Genomic DNA, 20,055 nt, shown 5'->3' on the forward strand with positions numbered 1-20,055 from the left:
CGGCATTTTGCGACCCCCACTGCCACTGTGTAGCATATTATTATGTGTCAGGGACTCTATGAGATGATAGGACAATAGTCTGAGTCCATAATTGGCAATAAGTAACGGAAAAGCAGTTATAAGTGACTCACAGAATTGTGCACAGTTGCGTATACAGGACACGACTTCCCTGAAGGCATTCACCTTCAGCGAGCGCGATGCCGATCACACAACGCGGTTCGAATTCGACCCTCGATCGATGGCTGCGCGATCGCCGCACACGCGTCGAATAAAAAGAAAGGGACATGTCCTTACTTACTAATAACTCCTCTATAATGTTTCATTGCTGGAGGGGTTGCCCCCCCTACCTGAAAATCCTGGCTCCGCCATTGGCACCGATAGCCGCAGTCCCAGGGAGCGAGCACCACTCAGCCACTCCTCGTTCTCACACTCGAATCTGATCTACGGGCCGGCGGGCGTGCACGGGGAGGGTCAGCTCGGCCCTATTTGTTTTGGGCTTAGCTCTGCAATGGCCAGTTCCTTAAAATCACCCATCCGCAGCAGCATGTGTATCGAGTCCAACTTGTTTATTTATGCTTTTCAAGGGTAAATAACAAAAAATAACTTTGGATCGTTAGGCAATTTGCCTACTTTTAATGCCACTCAGCAGGGCACCCACATGTGAAACCCGGAGGAGTAATGAGAACCAAATAATCAAATGAATTAACACAAACGTTTGGGTTTTAGTTGAAACACATGCTCAAGCTTTTCGCGCGCTCGCTCCATGAAAGTGGAATGGTAACGCGCGCGAGGCATCGAAGTGATTGCTGACCCCCGTGGCCTCTCCTTTCCTCCCCCCTCTGCCCTCCCACTGCCCTTCACTGCCTTCAGACCTGACACAGCCCCACACCATCACACAGCAGCAGCGGCAGCAGCAGCAGCATCCGGGTAGGATTTTACTCGGCTCCTTCGTGCCGGTGTCTCAGGTGACACCCTCGAGTAAAGAATGCTAACAACAGCTGCCTCAAATCCACGGCGGCGGCGGGGAGATAACGGCGATTTGGGCATGCACAAGAGGAGCTGTGTTACTGCTGCCTTGCACGCAGGCACCCACCACCCCCTACGCTTCGCATGTTTGCTGTGCGCAGAAGAAAAAAAAAGCAGGGTTTTTTTCCATCCGAGCTTATTCTCTAAGAGACATGCGAAAGTAATTACAGGCACATTAACTGTGTGTTTTAACCCCCATCCTCACAGGTCTCTCTTACGAAAGAGGCTTCATTATCAATGCACTCTCAACTGGATTTTTGTTGACGACCTACCACATACTTGCCTCGTACCTACATACAGTAGCACCTACCTATCTCGTGCCTACCTACATCACTTAAAAACGAGGTGGTCCTCGCTGGATACTGATGTGATTTGATAAATATGTTGAGGCTCGAGGAGACTTCTAAACGTTTGTTACATTAACAGTTACATGCTGAGCGTTACTTTAAATCAGTTACCACCGCTTGCAGGAAACAGAGCTTTATCACAGTTGAACAGAGTAGGAAACAATTCAAAGGCCACGTTCATTTGCGAATCACGGTCCCCGGGTAAACAGACCCGTGCCTCATACAAAGGTGTTGCAATTTTGGCTTCATCACCGATCCAACGTGGGCCTGGCCGATGTTTGTTAACCACAGCATCTGCTGACAATCGCACGTGCAGGGGTGACGACCTTCAGACCCGGTGCCGTTGCGAGCGCAGTGGCGGGTGAAAGTTGCCGGCAGACGGCGTGGAGAGGCAGGTGAGTGCACAGACTCCACTGTTACAAGCGCGACGACGGACAACAACTGTAGTTTCTCTCTGCGCCCGGCTAACGGCACAAAAGAACATGACACCAGAATGTTTGACGGCACGTCTGGGACGGCTCTTTGGTATGCGGCGGTCGCCACTCACGAGCCGCTGGGAGGACAGATGCTGCCCACCTTCTGCTTATGGTAAACAGCTTCCTCCACTCACGGCGTGGTCTCAGGCTCGCACGACGGTGATTCTTCTCATTCAACTCGATTTGGTGGAAACACCCTGCGCCCCCAAAAAATGTGGGCTCAGTAGCTGAAATCTGCCTTTCCATATCACAAACACGTATTCAGAAAGAATGTACCTGCAGTGCGACGTATTCTCAAAAAATAAACACCAAGGTAGGGTTTCAAAACATTCCATTGCACTCTTTTGCTGCAGAATCCAGACATTGCGCTAAATCACAACGTGGGGTAAAATCCGCCAGTGGAAGCCATGAAACCGTTTGCACCGTGCACAACAAATGTTGATGCACTTGCTAATTACCCGTGTGGGTGCTCTGTCTTCATTTACTTTACGTGACCGTAAAACCAAAACTGTCATAGGGTGGCACTCGATCTTGGCATCATCACATGCAGCAGCAAGTGGAGCTCGGTCGGTTGGCGAGCCGAGACATTCCTCAGCCGAGCGAAGGGCCGCGGGGGTGGAAGGCGGTGGCCTGCTGGGCGTCAAGGCTACTTCTGCCGAGCCCTCCGGCATCAGAGACTCCACGCTGCGCCCTGTCGTCAGCTGCTGCTGCTGATCACATTATCTCTCACCCACCTGAAACCACAACCCCCCGCTTTCTGGAATACGCTCGCTAGCCTCCTTTCAACTCCTTTAGCTGCGGCACTATGATTGTTGGATTAACGTCAACACCGCCAATCAAATTTGTTTTTTTTTTCAAATTTAATAAAGATGGTTCTTAATGTGTAGTTTCATTTTCATTAAATAGACATACAGAAGTACATTTCCATATGTCCATGAGTATTTTAATCAGTGATTTTACAATAACTATTATTTTTGCCCATTCATAGTCAATGTGTTTAATCCGAAGGCTCTTAATGTCATCAACTCCACAGAGCTGTGATTATAATTATTAGTAGGGGGGTCTGCGATACGCAGAACGTCTACAATAGTGAAATGTAAACTATAAACTAAACTATTTTTATTTTACCAGGTAAGGCCCGCTGAGCTATATAGCTCTATTGCAGAAGCAATCTGGCCACAAATGATAGCTCAACGAAGTGAATTATCACGTGGAAATGTACAGCAGCCAAATAATATAAACGCACATTGGTTCTAAATGGAGGGAAAAAACAGTACCTAGATAAACATCCATGCGACCATGGGGAAAGAGACACACAAACTCCAAATATACAACAGGCGTCATGGTCGGTGTGGAACCCATGGCCTCCTTGCATACCAGGTGAGGTAGTTAACATCTTCTAGCCACCGTGGAGGGTGAACATGGGTGGGCCAAAGGGACGTTTGGTGGTGCAAGGGCCATCCCAGCACCGCCTTAGCTCTCGCCCCGCTGGTGCTGACAATATATTAAGGGGTTCCTATAAACTGAGTGCATGTGGCATTGAACAAGCGGTGTCCATATGAGTTGTTTTATTGAAAAGACATTCTAATTTCAAAATAACCCATGAGCGAATACGTAGACGAGAAAAAATAAAATATGATGCACACATTCACCTGCCGTGGGGCCGTGTTATGACATCCCTCCCTGTTGGCTGTAAGAGGCAAAGGGCCCTTTAGTGCCGGGGAAAATGAAAGCTCACCTATGTCCTCAGCTTAGTGGCCCACTGTCATCGGCTCCCATGTAATCACCACATGCCAAATTCCTTTTAAGAGGGAACCGGTCTGGTCGGTGGAATGATGTGGGCCACGTCAAGGTCTGTCTGCTTTTTCCCTTGTCCATCTCCACCCAATCTGCACCGTAAACTCGCTCCACAGGCCTCGGTGCCACCGATGCGGTTGGGACGGGAAGAAAATTGAGATGTACATCGCTCGACCGTACCCACTTAATAAATAATTGGAAAGAGGTTAATGAAAAATGTGTAGATGAATATGGCCGCAGGTTTGCAAGACGTTAAACAAACCCATTAGATGAGAGCTCAGATAAGCGGCCTGAAGCCAACAGCTGAGCCTGAGAGGAATTAAAAAGCCATCAGTGCTAAAACGCAAAAGTCCCGCAGTTTCCCGTGGAGACTTCTCGCTTTGAACGCAGACCTCTGTTGATGTTTCCTTTTCATCTGGCACTGGTGGCTGTGGGACATGGGTTTTTCTGGCCACTGGCTCGCTAGGGGCTGCATCAGTCTTCACTTACGGTGCGTTTGCCATATCACATTACCCCTCGCCGGAACTGTCAACAGCCCCACACGGCACAATCCCAGGACTCGGCTCCGCACTCGATGCTGGCGTGAGGGCTCGCTCTGTTCTCCTGCGCGTTCCCACTGAAGTGTTTTTGGAAGCCTTCCCAGATTGTCAAAGGCAAGATAAAAGCTCCTGCAAGGTTTGTATTGTTGGAATGTGTTGTTGTTGCTGGTGACATTTTCGAATAATGCATAACAAAAATGAAACTCTTATATATATGTTTATATGAATAAAAAAAGGTTGGTAACAAGACTCAAAGTTGAAAAAAATATTCTATCGCATATTCACTGAACTTTGGGTGGATAAATATGCAGGTCTCAGCAGGGTTTAAGAATCACTTTGCCTCTTGCGTGCAGATCACAGCACCTGTTGAAATTCACCAGAGCTGCCCCTTTTTGATCTCCATTATCCATAGCCAAGGCCCTAAGCCAGCGGCTACAGACGATGCTTCTGAAGTTTAGTTCTCGAGACTGGGCCATCATCACGGCGCATCGCGGTGCTGCCAATAACTGGCGAGCCGGCTGGTCAGGACACACTGGACACCGGACACCTGCTGAATGGCTCAGCGGCAAAACAAACAAATAATCACACACCAGCGAGGAGCCAGACCAGGTTCCTACCGGAAGGCACAACACCTTTGAGTGTGTGAGGGTGCAACCGATATTGTTTTTTAACGTTCGAATCAAGTGTTTTCGTTAAAACACTACTTTCATTCATACTCATCTCCCACAACTACCTCCAGAACTTCATGTTCACTTCAGCCACTATCTCCAAGCTGACACAAAGGACTGTACTGTCTCGGTCCCTGAGTGCGGTTGTAATTTTGTTAAATACCTTGAGAGCCCCCGTCTAAATCTAGTGAGGGTTACGCTCGGCTTTGGCACGAGGGCGCAGGATGTTGCCAAGTCTGGGGGGAGGCATTTCCAAGGCCCCTGCAGGCAGATGGAGCCAAGGCTGCGCAGATGGACCCTTGGGGACTCGCAACGCATCTTCAGGACACACAGCTCTCTCCGCCAGGTGCACAAGGCTCTGCGCGGCTCCGCGCGGCTCAACTCACAGGACGGAAGAAGGGGGAGGGGGGGGACAGCTACCCTCACTACGTCAGGCGAGAGGGAAGTCATCCCAGCAAGCGCTGGACCAAGCTGCTTCGCCATCATCGCTGTGCCTACACTTCCTTGGGCAGCCCCGGAGCAGGAGCTTTTTGAGAAAATGTGTGGCCAATTCTCGTGACAATAACACACGGTCCTGCCTCTAGCCCGACTGCACAAAGCGTTCCACCGCACACCAATCTTATTGTTTGTGACCAGATGCTTTAAACATGCCTCTAACTTGAACAAACTCAACCCTGTAGCCAAAATAAAATTGATATATATTAAAAATGCCAGATGTGTATAATTATTTTCTATTACTGGAAACATTTGTGTTCCAGAACGTCTACAGTTTATTCTTTATTTTTGCTCCTCTTTTTAAAGCCAAGTTTACAAACCATAAGACTGAATCTCTGGCAAGCGGACTGCAATATCTGTTTGAAGAAAGGAATTCTTCAAGTCAATTTTATATAATCAGCAGAGAGATAATCATATATGGGTCTTCATCCGAGTATGAAGAAACTAAAAAAAATATTATTTCCAACCGACAATGTGTCCCTTCTAGAGAAAAGATCATAAAGCTCCAGAGACACAGTTTCCATAGTACAAACTTCCCGACCGCTTGTATCTCTGCCAAGCCTCTCTTACCCTTAGCACTCAGGAAGCACGGACCATGACAACCACCTTGGCAGACGGACATATCGACAAACAGATGGACGGACACATGGATGGGTTGCTGGGTAGCTGGGTGGATGAGTGGACAAAAAGGCAGACAGACAAGCAGGCCGAGAGTCGTACGGATGGACACGTAGGCAGAAAGGACCCGAGCAAAATGAGCTAAATGTGTGTGCCCATAGGCGTGCGACTGTGGCAGGAGACACTGATCTCCCACCACTCGCGAGGGAAGCTTTTGATTTTGTTTAGAACTCAGGAAACACTCTGCTCTTCCGGTGGGAGAACGAAAAAGGATAGCCAAGTGAGACGTAGAGGGTGCATCCAAGCGAAAAATGGCAGTGTTTTGAAAAAGAAGAGGGCTCGAAAGAGATGCCCGGTGACAGGGCTTGTTAGGCGACAAATAGGCTCTGGCCTCAGTCACGTGGGGTGTGTTTATTTCACCATCTTTTGATTTCAGTTGACATTTTGTTTTCAACTTGGTTTACATTTTATTTTGTACTAATACTGCAAAACCAAAAAATAAGATATACTACGTTTAAAAATAAAATATTCAAATGACGGCATAAGGGGATAAAACATTTTCATACTACAGCAGAAAACTGTAATAGAAACAACTTCTGTGTCAGAATATTTGTCAAATGTATTCTATTTACTCTGTGGTTCTTTTGGTAAAGTCACGTAGAAAGAAAATAAATTAAATAATGGAATACGACGTTTCGATTTCAACACAAGCAATCGTCATCAGGTAGAAAACAAACATAGTGAACTTAGAAATACAATACAATACGGAGAGTCGGCTAACACAACAGTCAGCACCTTACCTGGTTGATTAGGTTCTTCCAAAGATTGCTACATTTGAGAGAGAGACAAAATAATTAGCTAAGTTTGTTTTCTCAAATTGCTTATTTCTCTCTAAAATTTACCAGGCTCTCATAGGTCGCGCTTTCTCTCCCCTGGCCGCTTTGGGGTGGATTTCCACACAGCTCTCTCATTGACATGCTCATTTCTCTGCTCCAGCAGACCCACCTTTCTCTCTGCCCCACCCCCCTGTCTCTCTCTATTTGAGGCGTTGGGTCTCTGTGTGTCTATGTTGTGTGTCTTTATCTGTGCATCTCTGTGTTGTCTCTCTCTGCTTGTGTGTCTGTCTGTGTGTCCCCGTGTCTGTGTTTTGTCTCTCTCTGAAATTTAGCTATCTTTGGAAGAATGTAATCAACTAGGTAAGGTGCTGACTGTTGTATTAGCCAACTCTCTATGTTGGATTGCATTGTATTTTTAAGTTCACTAGGTTTGTTTTATACCTGATGACGATTGCTTGTGTTGCAATCGAAACGTCGTATTCTATTATTTAATTTATTTTCTTTCTACGTGACTTTACCGAAAGAACCAAAGAGTAATTCCTGCAGTCACGAAAGCTTCAAATCAAGTTTGTATTCTATTTAGTTTTACTCATGACACAACAGAGATTAATCCTGAGGTAATACGAACCCCTTCAAATGGAAAACAAATACATTGTAATAACATTTCACAATTATACTCTCGTTAAACCAAAAGCACCACAAATTACGTGAGCAGCATATTAACAGTAACGAAAAACCAACAATAATGGTAATAATTCAGAATTATCATCACTGGCGATATATTCTTACCAATGATGTGCTGGTGAAAACTTATTTTCCATCAATTAGTGGCAAAGAAGCCACTACACCCCCTATATTTAGTGGAAACTACATTTCTGCTCGTAATATCATCCTTATTTTTCGATTTGCCATGATTAGAAGCAATGGATAAACAACGGGATTGATTTGTCTTCGTCATCATTAGCCACCGTATAGCCACTACTGGATGAAGGCCTCCTCCCCATGCCGTCGCCATTCCTGGGGCCTCAGTGTTGTTGCCAACGTCCATCCCACGGCTTGCACATGGACCCATCTTCTTGCTCCACCTCAGCGTGGGCACGTTCTCTCCTTTGGCTACCACTCCGTCAACAGTCTCGTCGATCGGCTATCCCCCCCCCCATCTCGCGATGTGTCCTGCCCAAGCCCATTTTTATTTACTGCCAACATAGCGACTTTCGTTTGCGGTTGTTGCCCGATCCATGCAAGGATTTTTGTTTTGCTATTTTGTCTCATCCGACGTATTGCCTTTTTGAACAGTCTCGAACTTACCGCACCCGAGTGCGAGATGTTGTCGCATGTGAGCAGCAAGCCCTGTCGTGTGCGATGGGGGGGTGGGGTGGTGGTTTGAGGTAGCTGATCCACCCCAGCCCCTAACCCCCTCACCATTTCTTGTTGAAGGCTCAATTCCCCGTCGAATTTCTTAAGAGTCACGTGTCCAATTAAAGGATTGGCAAGTCAGCCTTTTCTAACACAAGGGGCGAGTGCTTGAGCAGCGTGCATGACAGACACGAGCAGATCATCCCGTTTGCCTCATTCAGTTTTGCGTTCAACATTTTGTTCACAGTTCGTTTAACATTGACTGCGTTACATTTTGACTTAAAACTTTCGTGACTGCAGGAATTCATATTCTTTGATTCTTTCGGTAAAGTCACGTAGATAGAAAAAAAAATTAAGACCGCTTGTGTCGCGATCGAAACGTCATGGGTTTTTTTTGCTTTTATATTAAATTTTATTTCATACGTTTTTTATTTTTATTTTCTATCTACGTGACTTCACCGAAAGTTGACTGCGTTGTTGCGTTGTGCCCCCCTCCACCCCCCCCCCCCCCCCCTCTAACCGAGTGCGCACTGCGGTGCCTACCGCTGTTGAGTCGCGCCGCGTGGGCCCCACTCGCCGCCCCCATGGCGGGGTCGTGACCCCGCGACCCGCTGGGGCTCGGCCCGCCGCGCCTCACCTTGCGACGTGGTGGTGCTCGACGCGGCAACTCGCTCGGGGGCCGCGTCCGACGTCGATCTCGCGCGCCCCCCGGGCCCCCCGGAGTTGCCCGCTGGTCGCTCAGCACGCCCGGGTGTCTCCATGGTTACCGGCATCACTCGGGCACCCCTAGGGGGGGGGGCAAAGGAAGCCACCTTGTCAGGCATGGAGCTGTCCCGAGACATCATCACCCAGCATGACTTGAAACTTTCGTGACTGCAGGGATTCATATTCTTTGGTTCTTTCGGTAAAGTCACGTAGATAGAAAAATGATAATAAAAAATAAAGTGAAATAAAAACGAACTTAATAACCAGGCTAAAGTCCACATTATCGATTGCCAGTAGAATAACTCCGATTAAGAACCAGGCTACAGTATACATTAGTGGGGGGTTTTTTCACTTTATTTTTTATTATAATTTTTCTATCTACGTGACTTTACCGAAACAACCAAATAAATTCACCCAGCATCTCGCTTACTCGTCCTCCATTACTGATCTTCTCAAAGACTCGCCTCCTCGTCGCCCACCTCCTCCACTATCGACCTCCTCCACCGTCCAACTCATATGGCTCACTTAACCTCCTCCAGAAGTTACTCGCCTCCCCGTGAACTCACCTCCTCTGCTGACAGTCAACTCATAAAGAACTCGCTCACCTCCCCAATAGCTTACTCACCTCCTCCATCATTTATGAGCACTTTTTTTTTACTTTTTCCATGATCTTCCGCGATCACTACCAAATTGTCCAAAAATTTGAACCACCGTTGAAATTTTTTTCTGAATCTAAAACTCATCGTAAAAAAATGACTTCCAGAACAAAAATGACAGAGGGCAAAAATCACACGTATTATGTTACGAACATTATAATCGTTCTTTTTCCATTTATTACACCAAAACACTCCGCACTGTTGATTTTGTTGTCCCGTGAGACAACGACTGGACGGCACTTTCCGCGTCTCTGGTCCACGAGTTGCTTGTGTGAGAGATATTGCGCGTGTGTGTGTCGTGTAGCGCGCTACGAACCCGGCGACCCGAGTTCAATTCCCACTCATGGCCAACACCAGTGATGATTAATTATCTGAACCGGTCCTGGGCCTCCCTAGGTCGACTCAGCATCAAATGAGTACCTGGTGCGGTGTGTAAACATCGCCACTGGACAGACAAAGGCGGCCAGGCGTGGCCTTCATAGGTGCTCGCTAACAGCACTTGCCCCAACAGCCTGTTAAGGCTACACGTGGGACCTTTGTCTTTGACGTTGGAGCTTATTGCGTGTGTGCGGCAGGAGGCCCGAATTCACTCACAATGCCATCCACGTCCCTGCACCTCCCTCCCTCCTATCCTCCCCCAACCCTTCCCACTGTTTGCGCCCAAGTTGGGCCATTATGTCCTGTGCATTGTCCCGCCAGGGTGAGTAAACACGTGCATCGCGCCAGTAATCCTCCTGCGTGCATTGTTACAGGCCAAATAAACTACGAACCTTTCTGCGAGGCTGCAAAAACCCTCACCTAAAGTCTTAAATTAGCTGTGCTTTTGGCTTGTTTACAAAAGGCACTGAATCTGCCCGGAGGCTTAAAATGCATCAAATTGCCCACGGAATTGTGTCATCGTGAGAGGTAAAACACAGTTTGGCTATTGGTTAAAATGGAACTGAACTCTTTAGGAAGACCCAGTGTTTTCCCCAATTGAATGGAAAAAAGAAAACCTCCATTATCATAGATAAAATAAGCAGTAGCCAATATTTTAGGCGATTACCCCATTTTTAGAGCAGAGGGGGCAGAACAACATTTGACGTTTGAACTAATCCTGCCTTGCTCCCCCACCTTATTTTTACCAACCTTTGTTGACCATTGTATGACTAATATGGCATGGGGGAGGGCATTCAAGCAGCAGTGGTATGACAGGGGATGCATTATGTATTTATTTACATCATAGTTTATGATAATGAGAGACTGGTAGCTTTCATCAGAATGTTTGATAAGTAGTCGGTCATGTAAGGCGCTTGTTTTACAGTGAGAGTGGAGCTCACGGTGAGCACATTCACACCACGTGTTACCACATCAACCAAACGGACCTCTCCACAATCATTCCCACTCTGTAAAAAGATCAACAGAATTGCATTGCAAAGAAATATATCCCCTCCACTCACCTCCTGATTAAAAACAAAGAAACCCCCCCCCCACCACCACCATCACCTGATAAATAATGCCACATCACCATATCTGGGAACATATATAAATACGTGTAAATCGCAACCATGCTACATATGTGCCTTTTAAGTGCAGCATTAAGAGCAACGACGGACCGAGTGGTCGACGCGCACGGCTGGGGAATGCGAAGCCGCCGGTAATATAATTGGCCGTAGTTTTGCAAACTCACTGCAGATGCCCCCACACGCGACGCGAGCCAGGCCCGACGTGTAGCAGCTCTACGGGGGCTCCGCCGGCCGGGAAGGGAAGAGCTGAGGCAGCCGCCCAGAGGGGCCCCGGATCGCCGTGTCAGAGGTCGCACCCGCCGAGGTCACGGACCCACGGGAGCTGGGCTCGGGGGCAAAGCTGTGATTTTCGCCTTTCATCGTGTATAAAGCGTTTGTGCAAAAGGGGCCAGCGTTCATCGCAAAGAGGAATATTGCTACTGCACGGCGGCCCGATTTCAATGGTCCCTTGAGTGGTAACGAATTGAGGATCTTCCACAAAGTGAGGTTTATTACCAAGGCCTCGTGCGCCTACAAAAAGTTCCCTGCCGGGGGCAACTCGACGTGGCCATGAAAGAAAGATGAAACGTTTAGAACATTTTCTGATTGTCTTCATGCTTCTGTATATATATCAGCTGAAATGTGCATCTGTCTGCCACCCAGGCACGCTCCTTGTCATAATCAAAAGAGTGTGCCGCTGTTAGGCGAGCTTGTTGCATTTTAACCGATATTTAAATTAACGACATCTAATTTGTAATGTCCTTGAAGACACTTTCTCTACATAATTCATGCTGTAAGTCCTGCCCACGCTAATTGCCTTGAAAGCAGCTTGAAGTTTTGGGAGTTCACATCAAGAAAAGAAAACTGTTTTGATGATATTGGTGAGACCAGGCCGCTGGAGATTACATTGGCAGGACACTAGTAATAAAGAGATCCCAATTGTTTATACTCTAAAAGTATTATGACTTCAAAATAAGGCATCATATCAGAAAGCCGACCCAATGCTTTTTCTTTTCATCCAAGGGTTTGACCGTGTGACCAAACCATTAGTCAAGTGCACACTTACCGCCCTTAACAAACGTACAAGCATTGGCGTCATTCCTGCATTGCAGCAGTGTACACGCACATTTCCTGTCCATAAATCTGTTATTAAGTTGTACAGCATTAATCATGGAAACATTGCCTGCTGAAAAACCAGACGCGTCTGCTCCAGCTGATTCGAAGTCTCCCAAATGAATCTCCCACAGGCTGAACTTTACGAGGAGGGAAAAGTGCCGTGAGGCCTGAAACAAGGTCTGAGAGGAGCGTGGCGGGTGCCACTGGAAGCTACAACATCGGACACCTCGACGAGGAGCTGTTTGTCGAAGCATGGTCCCTCCCAAATAGATACTTCGCCCAGATCGACCCCAGGACCTCCTGATCACAAACCTTCAGTTGCTGTCACAGCTTCGGTCCCAACGCGTTGCATCATCATCATCATCATCATCACGTCATCAATGTATTTTATGACGTGCAATTTGCGTAATGTCTCCTAAGCAGACATTACACCTCATCCAGATAAATATCTTTGCGCAGGTAAACTCACGGAAAGTGCTGCTCTGTAAAGACTTGCATTGTACATTCATGAAGCTATACAGGCAACGTGTTTGCATCCAGTGAAATAGGCATGATAGCTACAAACTGCGTTTGCTATTTTACATCTGTTCCAATTTTACGAGACCAAAAATTATTACCACTTTATGATTGTCGTGTGCCAACTCAGTTTGAACGAGATTAGGTTATGTTATTTCACAGTTATCGATGTTCGAATTATCTGATGCAAGATATTTGCTGTGCGTATGTAGCTGCACGAATGAATTGTTGTTGGCGGCGTGAGACCACGGGGGATGGCGACGGCTTGGGGGGAGGCATTCGTCCAGCAGTGGATAGATCATGGCGAGCGATGATGTTACAGTCATCATTACAAGCCCTCGTGGCTGTGTTGCCCACGTGAACCCACCGAGCTGGCAGTGCTTACTCTCCTCGCTACCTCTACACGGCTCATTCCTCAGAGGCTCGCGTGAATTCATCAGCGACATCGGCACTCGACAGCATTGCTCACGGAACACTGCCTGGCCTATTCCGCGTAATAAGCCTGTCATGACTCCTGACCCCCCAAAAATGCCTTTGACCCTATTTTTAGGGATATTTCCACAAAGCATGGCACTGTTTTATGACATGCATTAGATGTTGTTATATGGCCTGCAGCCTGCCGATGTTTCAAGGATTCTTTTTTTTTTAATAAAACGAAATCAACTTTTGCGAGCATTATTCTGCTACGATTACAACACGTGTCGGCAGCGATGTGTCCATTACTTCTGCGCACCTTGTCGCCATTTTATCGTGAAGCTCCCAGAAGATTTGTTTGTGGGTTGTGTCACGTGTTGTTTGGCACAATGTCCGATGGTGTCACTAAGCTCCAAGCACGTGAAACGAAACATCAGATATCATGTCAAACAACACACAATACAAACCGAAACACACATCTGAACGCGAGAATGTGTATATCTAACACCTACACGGCCAGCTTTTCGGACCTGCAATGTGGGCCCTAAGCCCCCATGGGCCATAAAATGGTCAGGTTTTCACAACAGATTACCATGCCCTGATCTTACCCTGGAGGCATAAAAGTCTTCTTGCTAATAGCCAGCCAAGGCCTTGTGAGAGGGAGCCTTTGATTAGAAAAGTCGGCGTGCTATGCATGGGACAGAATGATGAGGTGGGCTCCTTTAAAAGTTCACATTTTTGTTTTCACATTGGTTGAATTTTTCCCATCACGGTCAACTTAAAAACATCGCCACCCTGTACAGTTCAATTCAGCGGGCATCTACGTGATCGGGTGAGCTTGCACAGACTCGAAAATCTTGTGTTGCCAATGAAATCTTGGGTACAAACAAATGATTAATAAAAATGCTCCAATGCCTGAAAGATGGACAACCACCGTGGACAAGCGCCATCTCCTGCAGAGCGGCCGGCATGTGGCTCTCACTCAGCACCCTCAGCCTCACCCTCCTTACTGCCCAACCCCCACAACCCGGTCTCTCGGCGGTGACTGAACGGAAACATTGGGTGAGGTAACTCTAGGCCTGAATGGAGGCTTAGAGAAAATAATCACAGATTTACACGGCACTTAAGCTCACAATAGCGTTGTGGAGACTGGCATGCGGAGGCCCTTGCGGTGCTTATTTTTTAATATTTTTGGCTTTGCCAGACTTGCTTTCATTAAAACAAATCGTCGGAGAGACATCGACCTGTTTCCAAATGCGGTCAAGCTAATCTGGCCGTCTGCCATTGAGACACCATACATCACCACATTGTCACACAAACTTTGCAAAAACAACAAGATCGGATTGTAAAGCGGCTCTACAACAAGTACGTTCTGATACGTGCCTCTCCCTTCGTATTGTTAATGCAAGTGGAATGGCTTTCATATAAAATCAAAGCTTCGCAGAAAACACGTTACGACACTTGAACTACTGGAGATTTCTGAGCGGGTTAAAGAAGATGCCTCATCCTCAGAGCCGGCCGTGGGATTTCTGAAATAAGGACTCAGCTGCTGGGTTCCAGGGGGAGCTGCCCTCAATTCTGCATTGGGTCAGGTCTGTGGACCCTGCAGGGCACTCCGCACCTGGCACCAAATCCCAAAGCCCCGCCTGTCATCATTACCAAATTGGGGCCTAAAAGTTTGGCTAAAATGTGCCTTTAAGTAAAACACTTGCAGGCCCTTAAAACGTGCAAGCTGCACATTTCCATGCGTGAACACGAGCTGTTGTGCGCACACGGCCACTGTCGTTTGCCCTCGTGTGGACTCCGCAGACGCGTACCCCAACCGTCCCAGCAACACTGTGCAGCGAAGCGTTCGCAACGGTTAAAGTCGCCCACGCTCGGCGCTGTTTATGCCATTCTTCACTTGATCATCACACCGGCCAGACCCCTCCCTGTGATGAATAGCCATGTTCCGTAGATCCGGGAGTTGAATTATTGTACACTGGCAGGCCCTCAGTCTAGCTGCATGACACCATGCATTCAGGCAACTTGGGAACTCCCCTTTCCTATCTCCTCCGACTGCAGAGCACCCAGCTACACTCTGCACCACGAGCGAGCAGCATTTTACGTGCCTATGGTAATTTCCTGTCGGCAGGATCCCCGAAAAGGGCCTTCGCACCCCCATCCCAACGCTAGCATGCCTCGCACGCACAGAGGAGGAGGCGGCACTGGGGCACGGCGCCGCTGCACGCAGACAAGAAACGCACACCTCCTTTGATGTGCTGTTGCACGCGCAAGCAAATTGTCAGGCGGTCCCTTTGAAAAGGGGGAAAAAATCCCTTAGAATGCGCACGTGCGATCCATGAAATGAAGTGCGTGTCTGGTTGTGCCGCAAAGTTGTGCGTCACAACGCAACGCCAATAAAATGGGGCACCAACTCAACACCAGCAGCTAAAGCTAACAAAATAATATTAACATCAATAACGCCGATTTAAAGCTTTCGTGACTGCAGGGATTCATCTTCTTGGTTCTATCGGTAAAGTCACATAGAAGGGAAATAATGAAAGAATAAAAATAAAACATAATAAAATACAATTCTCACGACGTTTCGGCCACAACGCAAGCAGCCGTCCTCAGGTGAAGAACAGGTCTGTCGGAAAGACAGCGTCTGAATGAACACCACCAAGCTTGGCAGCGTATATTTATTTATTTTTATTATTGTATTATTTCCCTTCTACGTGACTTTACCGAAAGAACCAAGAAGAAGATCAATAACGCCGTTTGGTCCATCCAGGAATGCTGCTGCACTGAGTGTGGAGACACTCACAGCGAGTGTGCTGCTTGGGGTGTTTGGTCAATTCCTTGTTGAGTGTTAAAAGAATGGCTCAAGTTGTAGGGGAAAGAAAACCCATTGTGAACCTTTAATTTCCTTAAATAAGAGTACATGTTTCTTAAACATTGCTCAGTTGTCGAAAGAGTGGTTGTTTTGGCAAATCAGACCAACGCCGGCCATGTTTCAGCAAATTTGCCGTGCGCCACATCATGGAAAAGGGGCATCTGCTGTGCCATGCACATTACGCAGCGTAGCCATGGAAACAGCACTGGTGGACAGGACATACTTCACTTTAAGACATTAACCATGGAAATGTTTGTACTGTACATTAAAACTGTACCCCGTCATATCTCATTATGAAGATACGGTTCATAAAGTGAGCTCAAAACTGGAGGCTTGTTTTACAACGCCACCAAAGTTTTGGTGGTGAAAATAGCCCACCATTGACTTGTAATGGAAAAAATATGCAACATGGTAACGTTTCAGATCTTGCTTTACAAGGTAGTTTTGAGAAAATAAATGGCTATTTTCAGGCTGTGCTTCTACACCACTACCATTGCAGCTGATGTTTTTTTATATGTTATAGAGCAGTGTTTTTTCCGTTTAACTCAAAGTAGAATAATTTTCACTGACACAAAAAAGCGTTACACGTTATTTTTCTGAGGCCCTTGAATTAACAAGCATCCTGCGATCCACATTACCTCCCGAGGCCAAATAAGTCACGGCAGAATCACAGAGTTGGGGAGTGGCCCAATGCAGCCTGGTCGTAATCTAACACGTTCCGCTTGAAACAACATGAAGAGTTACAGACCGAAAACTACAGAGCGCAACAAACAGCACGATCTCTAAAAAGTAATTTTCTTAAATTAGGTAACGTGCCCTCCACAAACCTACGTCATCGCTGCTCAGAAAATACGGTCAATTGACGGTAAACAAGAACACATGGGGTCTACAAATTATAGCGGCAAAAGGAAAATATAAAGAGCCCCAATTCTCGACGGTGAAATGTTGACCGATTCCCACTCTTATTTCCAAGTCTCCATTTTAATTCCCCCAAGTATCTTTGCAAGAATCTGAGGAATGCAAGCGAGTTCAGTCGGCAACAGCGCGGCGTCCATGAACTTTACGGACGAAAACCAAATCGTTGCCCTTCGCAAGTGATTCAGTATTAAACGCAATCGTGTTCTCGACGAGTATTAACAAAAGAAAAGCAAAAATAAATGCACGCGATAAAAACATAAGCGTAGCAGTTTGATGGCGTGCATCTCTGGCATCCGTGGCTCCACCTTTAATGCGAGACAGCTGTGCCTGCAATAGCAGCCATGTGAGGTCACTTCCTGCACAGCGGTTCACTCTGTGGATCACCAGGCTGGGCCGTGTTGTGGGATATTGGGCAGGGAGGGAGGGAGTGAGTAATAACCACAGTGTACAGTAGTAGTCTAAGTGAACTCGTAACTTTACAGGAATGCCCCTACGTTTGGCCCACCAAATAAATGCAAATCACGGAGGCGAATGTCAGGTCACACATCTCACCGAAAGGACTGGTGGTGACCACCTCAGTACAACTCTCACAGTACAAATGAGAGAACAATAAACACGGTTTTTAAATACCGTAGATCGACAGTCTGCATCTCCATCAGGAAAGTACCCAGGTTGGAACGGTCTGAGGTCTTCCCAGTTAGATATCTACAACGCTGTGGGGCTCCCCATATTCAGTCCATTAAATCACATGCTACATGAAGTGTACACAGCTTTGAACCTCCAAGATTGTTGTATTGCCAAAGCCTGAGTTGCAGTAAATTAACAAACAAGGTCTGGCACCAGACAATTGCAAAAAACAACAGCTCTAGATCCATTTCATCACTGAATTCAGATGGAAATATTATTGCCAAAGCTTCACAGTCATTCTAATCACACAGCTACAGCATCATCCCAACATTTTCCTTCCTGCTCCCATACACGAATATTTCGCACTGTCCTTAAATAGTCCCAGCACCCACACTGCCAATTTTCCCGTAATTTACTCAAAAATGACCTCTCACCTCTACATGGCAATGCTAGCTTGAATTACGCCCGTGGGTAACTTGAGGCATTGGGTGGTGAATTCCAGTTAAGATACAGCCGGCACGAGATGGTCTCCCTTGCTCGATGCGCCGAGCCCGGCACGGCACAGAGGTGGTGTCTCCCGGCGACCCGCGATCTACTCTCTGGGAGACGGAGCTCCGAGCTCCTCCAAGGGAGAGACGGAGCTCCGAGCTCGAGGTGAGGGGAAAGGCTCACGGTAACAGCATGCGACACGAAGCAAAAATCCTAATGACATTAAGCTGAAATAACAAGTTGCGTTTGCGGCGAAGTGTTTGTATAACTTCATAAAATGTTTACACAGTGTCGGATCAGTCATGCTCTCGTCTCGTATCGGCCAGGGTTCAAGAAGGAACTCGGAATGCTTGTTTTCATCATAACCTATTTTTGTGGTCCATCATGGCTTTCCTTTTCTTCACTAATCACTCCATCAACACGCCGGTGGATATGAAAGCACGGCCAGGAGGCAATTACAGAAAGCCTCCCTTTTAAGCCTGTGGATGATGTAGATGCGCTTGTCAGCAGAGATATCGGATGGGCACACGATGTTGAGAGACGGGACTTTTTCAGCCATAAAGGAAGAGTCTGTTCTTTGTTAGCCGACGTAGTGCGAGCGAAGCAGACTGAAAAAAGCACGATTTTTATGAAGTAAATTTTATGTGAACCCATTTTCCACTGAAATCGTGTCGGTCATGTTGCAAGAAAACGCAAAGCCACGGTGTGTACATGTGATGTTGTGTTAAGTGATGTTACAGAACATCACAAAACAGTCATTGAAGAGATACGCTACACCAATCAACACTCACCACTTTAAGAACATAAGTCCAGCACATGAGTATAAAACAATGTCGAGTTGCCTATAAGCATGTGGTGTTAAATGTTGGAGAATTTGTGATATAACATTTCACGCGTCATACAGCATAATTATATAACATTCCTGCAAAGTATTTGCCTTGTTCAGAACGTCACACGTAATGATTTTGGCTGAATTATCCTTCCTTGCACCTCCGATTATCACGGTTGGCTGTGTACAGTGCTAAAAAAGTTCAACAAATACATACGAACCTCATATATACACTCCATGATATTATGCGTGTGTGTGTATATATATCTATTATTTTACACCCCTTTGTCAATCCGATGCTCCACATTGCGTTTCAAATCATGGGGGTTGTTTGGCCAAACTTTATCATGCTGGTCAGTGCCGATTTGGAAAGGGGAGCCCAGAATTGGTTCGGATATCCCGTGGCCGCTAACGTTGGCCGGCAGCCGGGCATCAAACTCACGTCGCTGGGTTTATGGTGCACTGCGCCAATCGGATTGCGAACTCACGTGCCATTGTTGTGAATTTTACATTTTGGCGATGGTCAGGGAGCGATGGAGACGACGATTGTACAACGTACACGCGTCATTCATTACATGTTGTGCAGTCATCAGAACGGCTGCTCGGATTGCGGCGCACTGAAACCAACGCGTCGCACTGCGCGGCGAAGGCGTCTCGCGTTATTTATGGGCGGCTCTGTTTGTTTAAGTGACAGAACATCTGCTCACTGAGAAGGTCTACGCGAGGACTGGCTCCCCTGAGAGCGTTTCCGAACTACGGAAACTGTTTATTTAAGTTCCGATATTTATTTAGACTTTTTTTTTCTCTCTTTCTCTCTCTGACCGTAGACACACACGCGCGCACATTACATCGCTATTAAATTACAGCGGTTTGCCCGAATGCTGCGGCTGTATCGTGCAGGGTGACGACTCCACGTGTGATTTAATCACAAGGTGAGACGCGGCTTCGTGGCAATTGTAGCGGTGGGATTTGCCCAGCGACGGCTTTGGGAGACTTTGCGCATCGTGTCCACAGCCACGGACCCAGTGGTACCAACAAACACGCACGGCCACTTCTACCGGCGTCTGTCCACAGGCACCTCCTCCCGTTTCTCCGTCCGGAGGACGGAACGGGAATCTCAGAGCTGATACAACAAAGCAATTATCTCAAAATGACTCCTATAACGGTCACTCGCACTCCACGCAAAAATGCCTTTGATAAATGCACTTTACATACCCATAACGCTAACCGCAGTCCTAACCGTAACTCTAACCCTAGATCCATGCCTT

At 47.0% G+C, this 20,055-nt stretch overlaps 1 protein-coding gene across 1 annotated transcript in view; it reads right to left on the bottom strand.

The window, feature by feature from the left end:
* The window catches only part of LOC144931745 (zinc finger protein GLI4-like), a 76,510-nt gene that overhangs the window by 51,640 nt on the left and 4,815 nt on the right, over window positions 1–20,055 (bottom strand). The window contains exon 2 of the mRNA XM_078855987.1: window positions 8,796–8,944. Coding sequence (XP_078712113.1) covers window positions 8,796–8,931 — 136 coding nt within the window. The 5' untranslated portion in view covers window positions 8,932–8,944. The remainder of the gene's footprint in view (window positions 1–8,795; window positions 8,945–20,055) is intronic.

The sequence above is a fragment of the Lampetra fluviatilis genome, chromosome 1 (genome assembly GCF_964198595.1).
Source record: "Lampetra fluviatilis chromosome 1, kcLamFluv1.1, whole genome shotgun sequence".
Lineage (NCBI taxonomy): Eukaryota > Metazoa > Chordata > Hyperoartia > Petromyzontiformes > Petromyzontidae > Lampetra > Lampetra fluviatilis.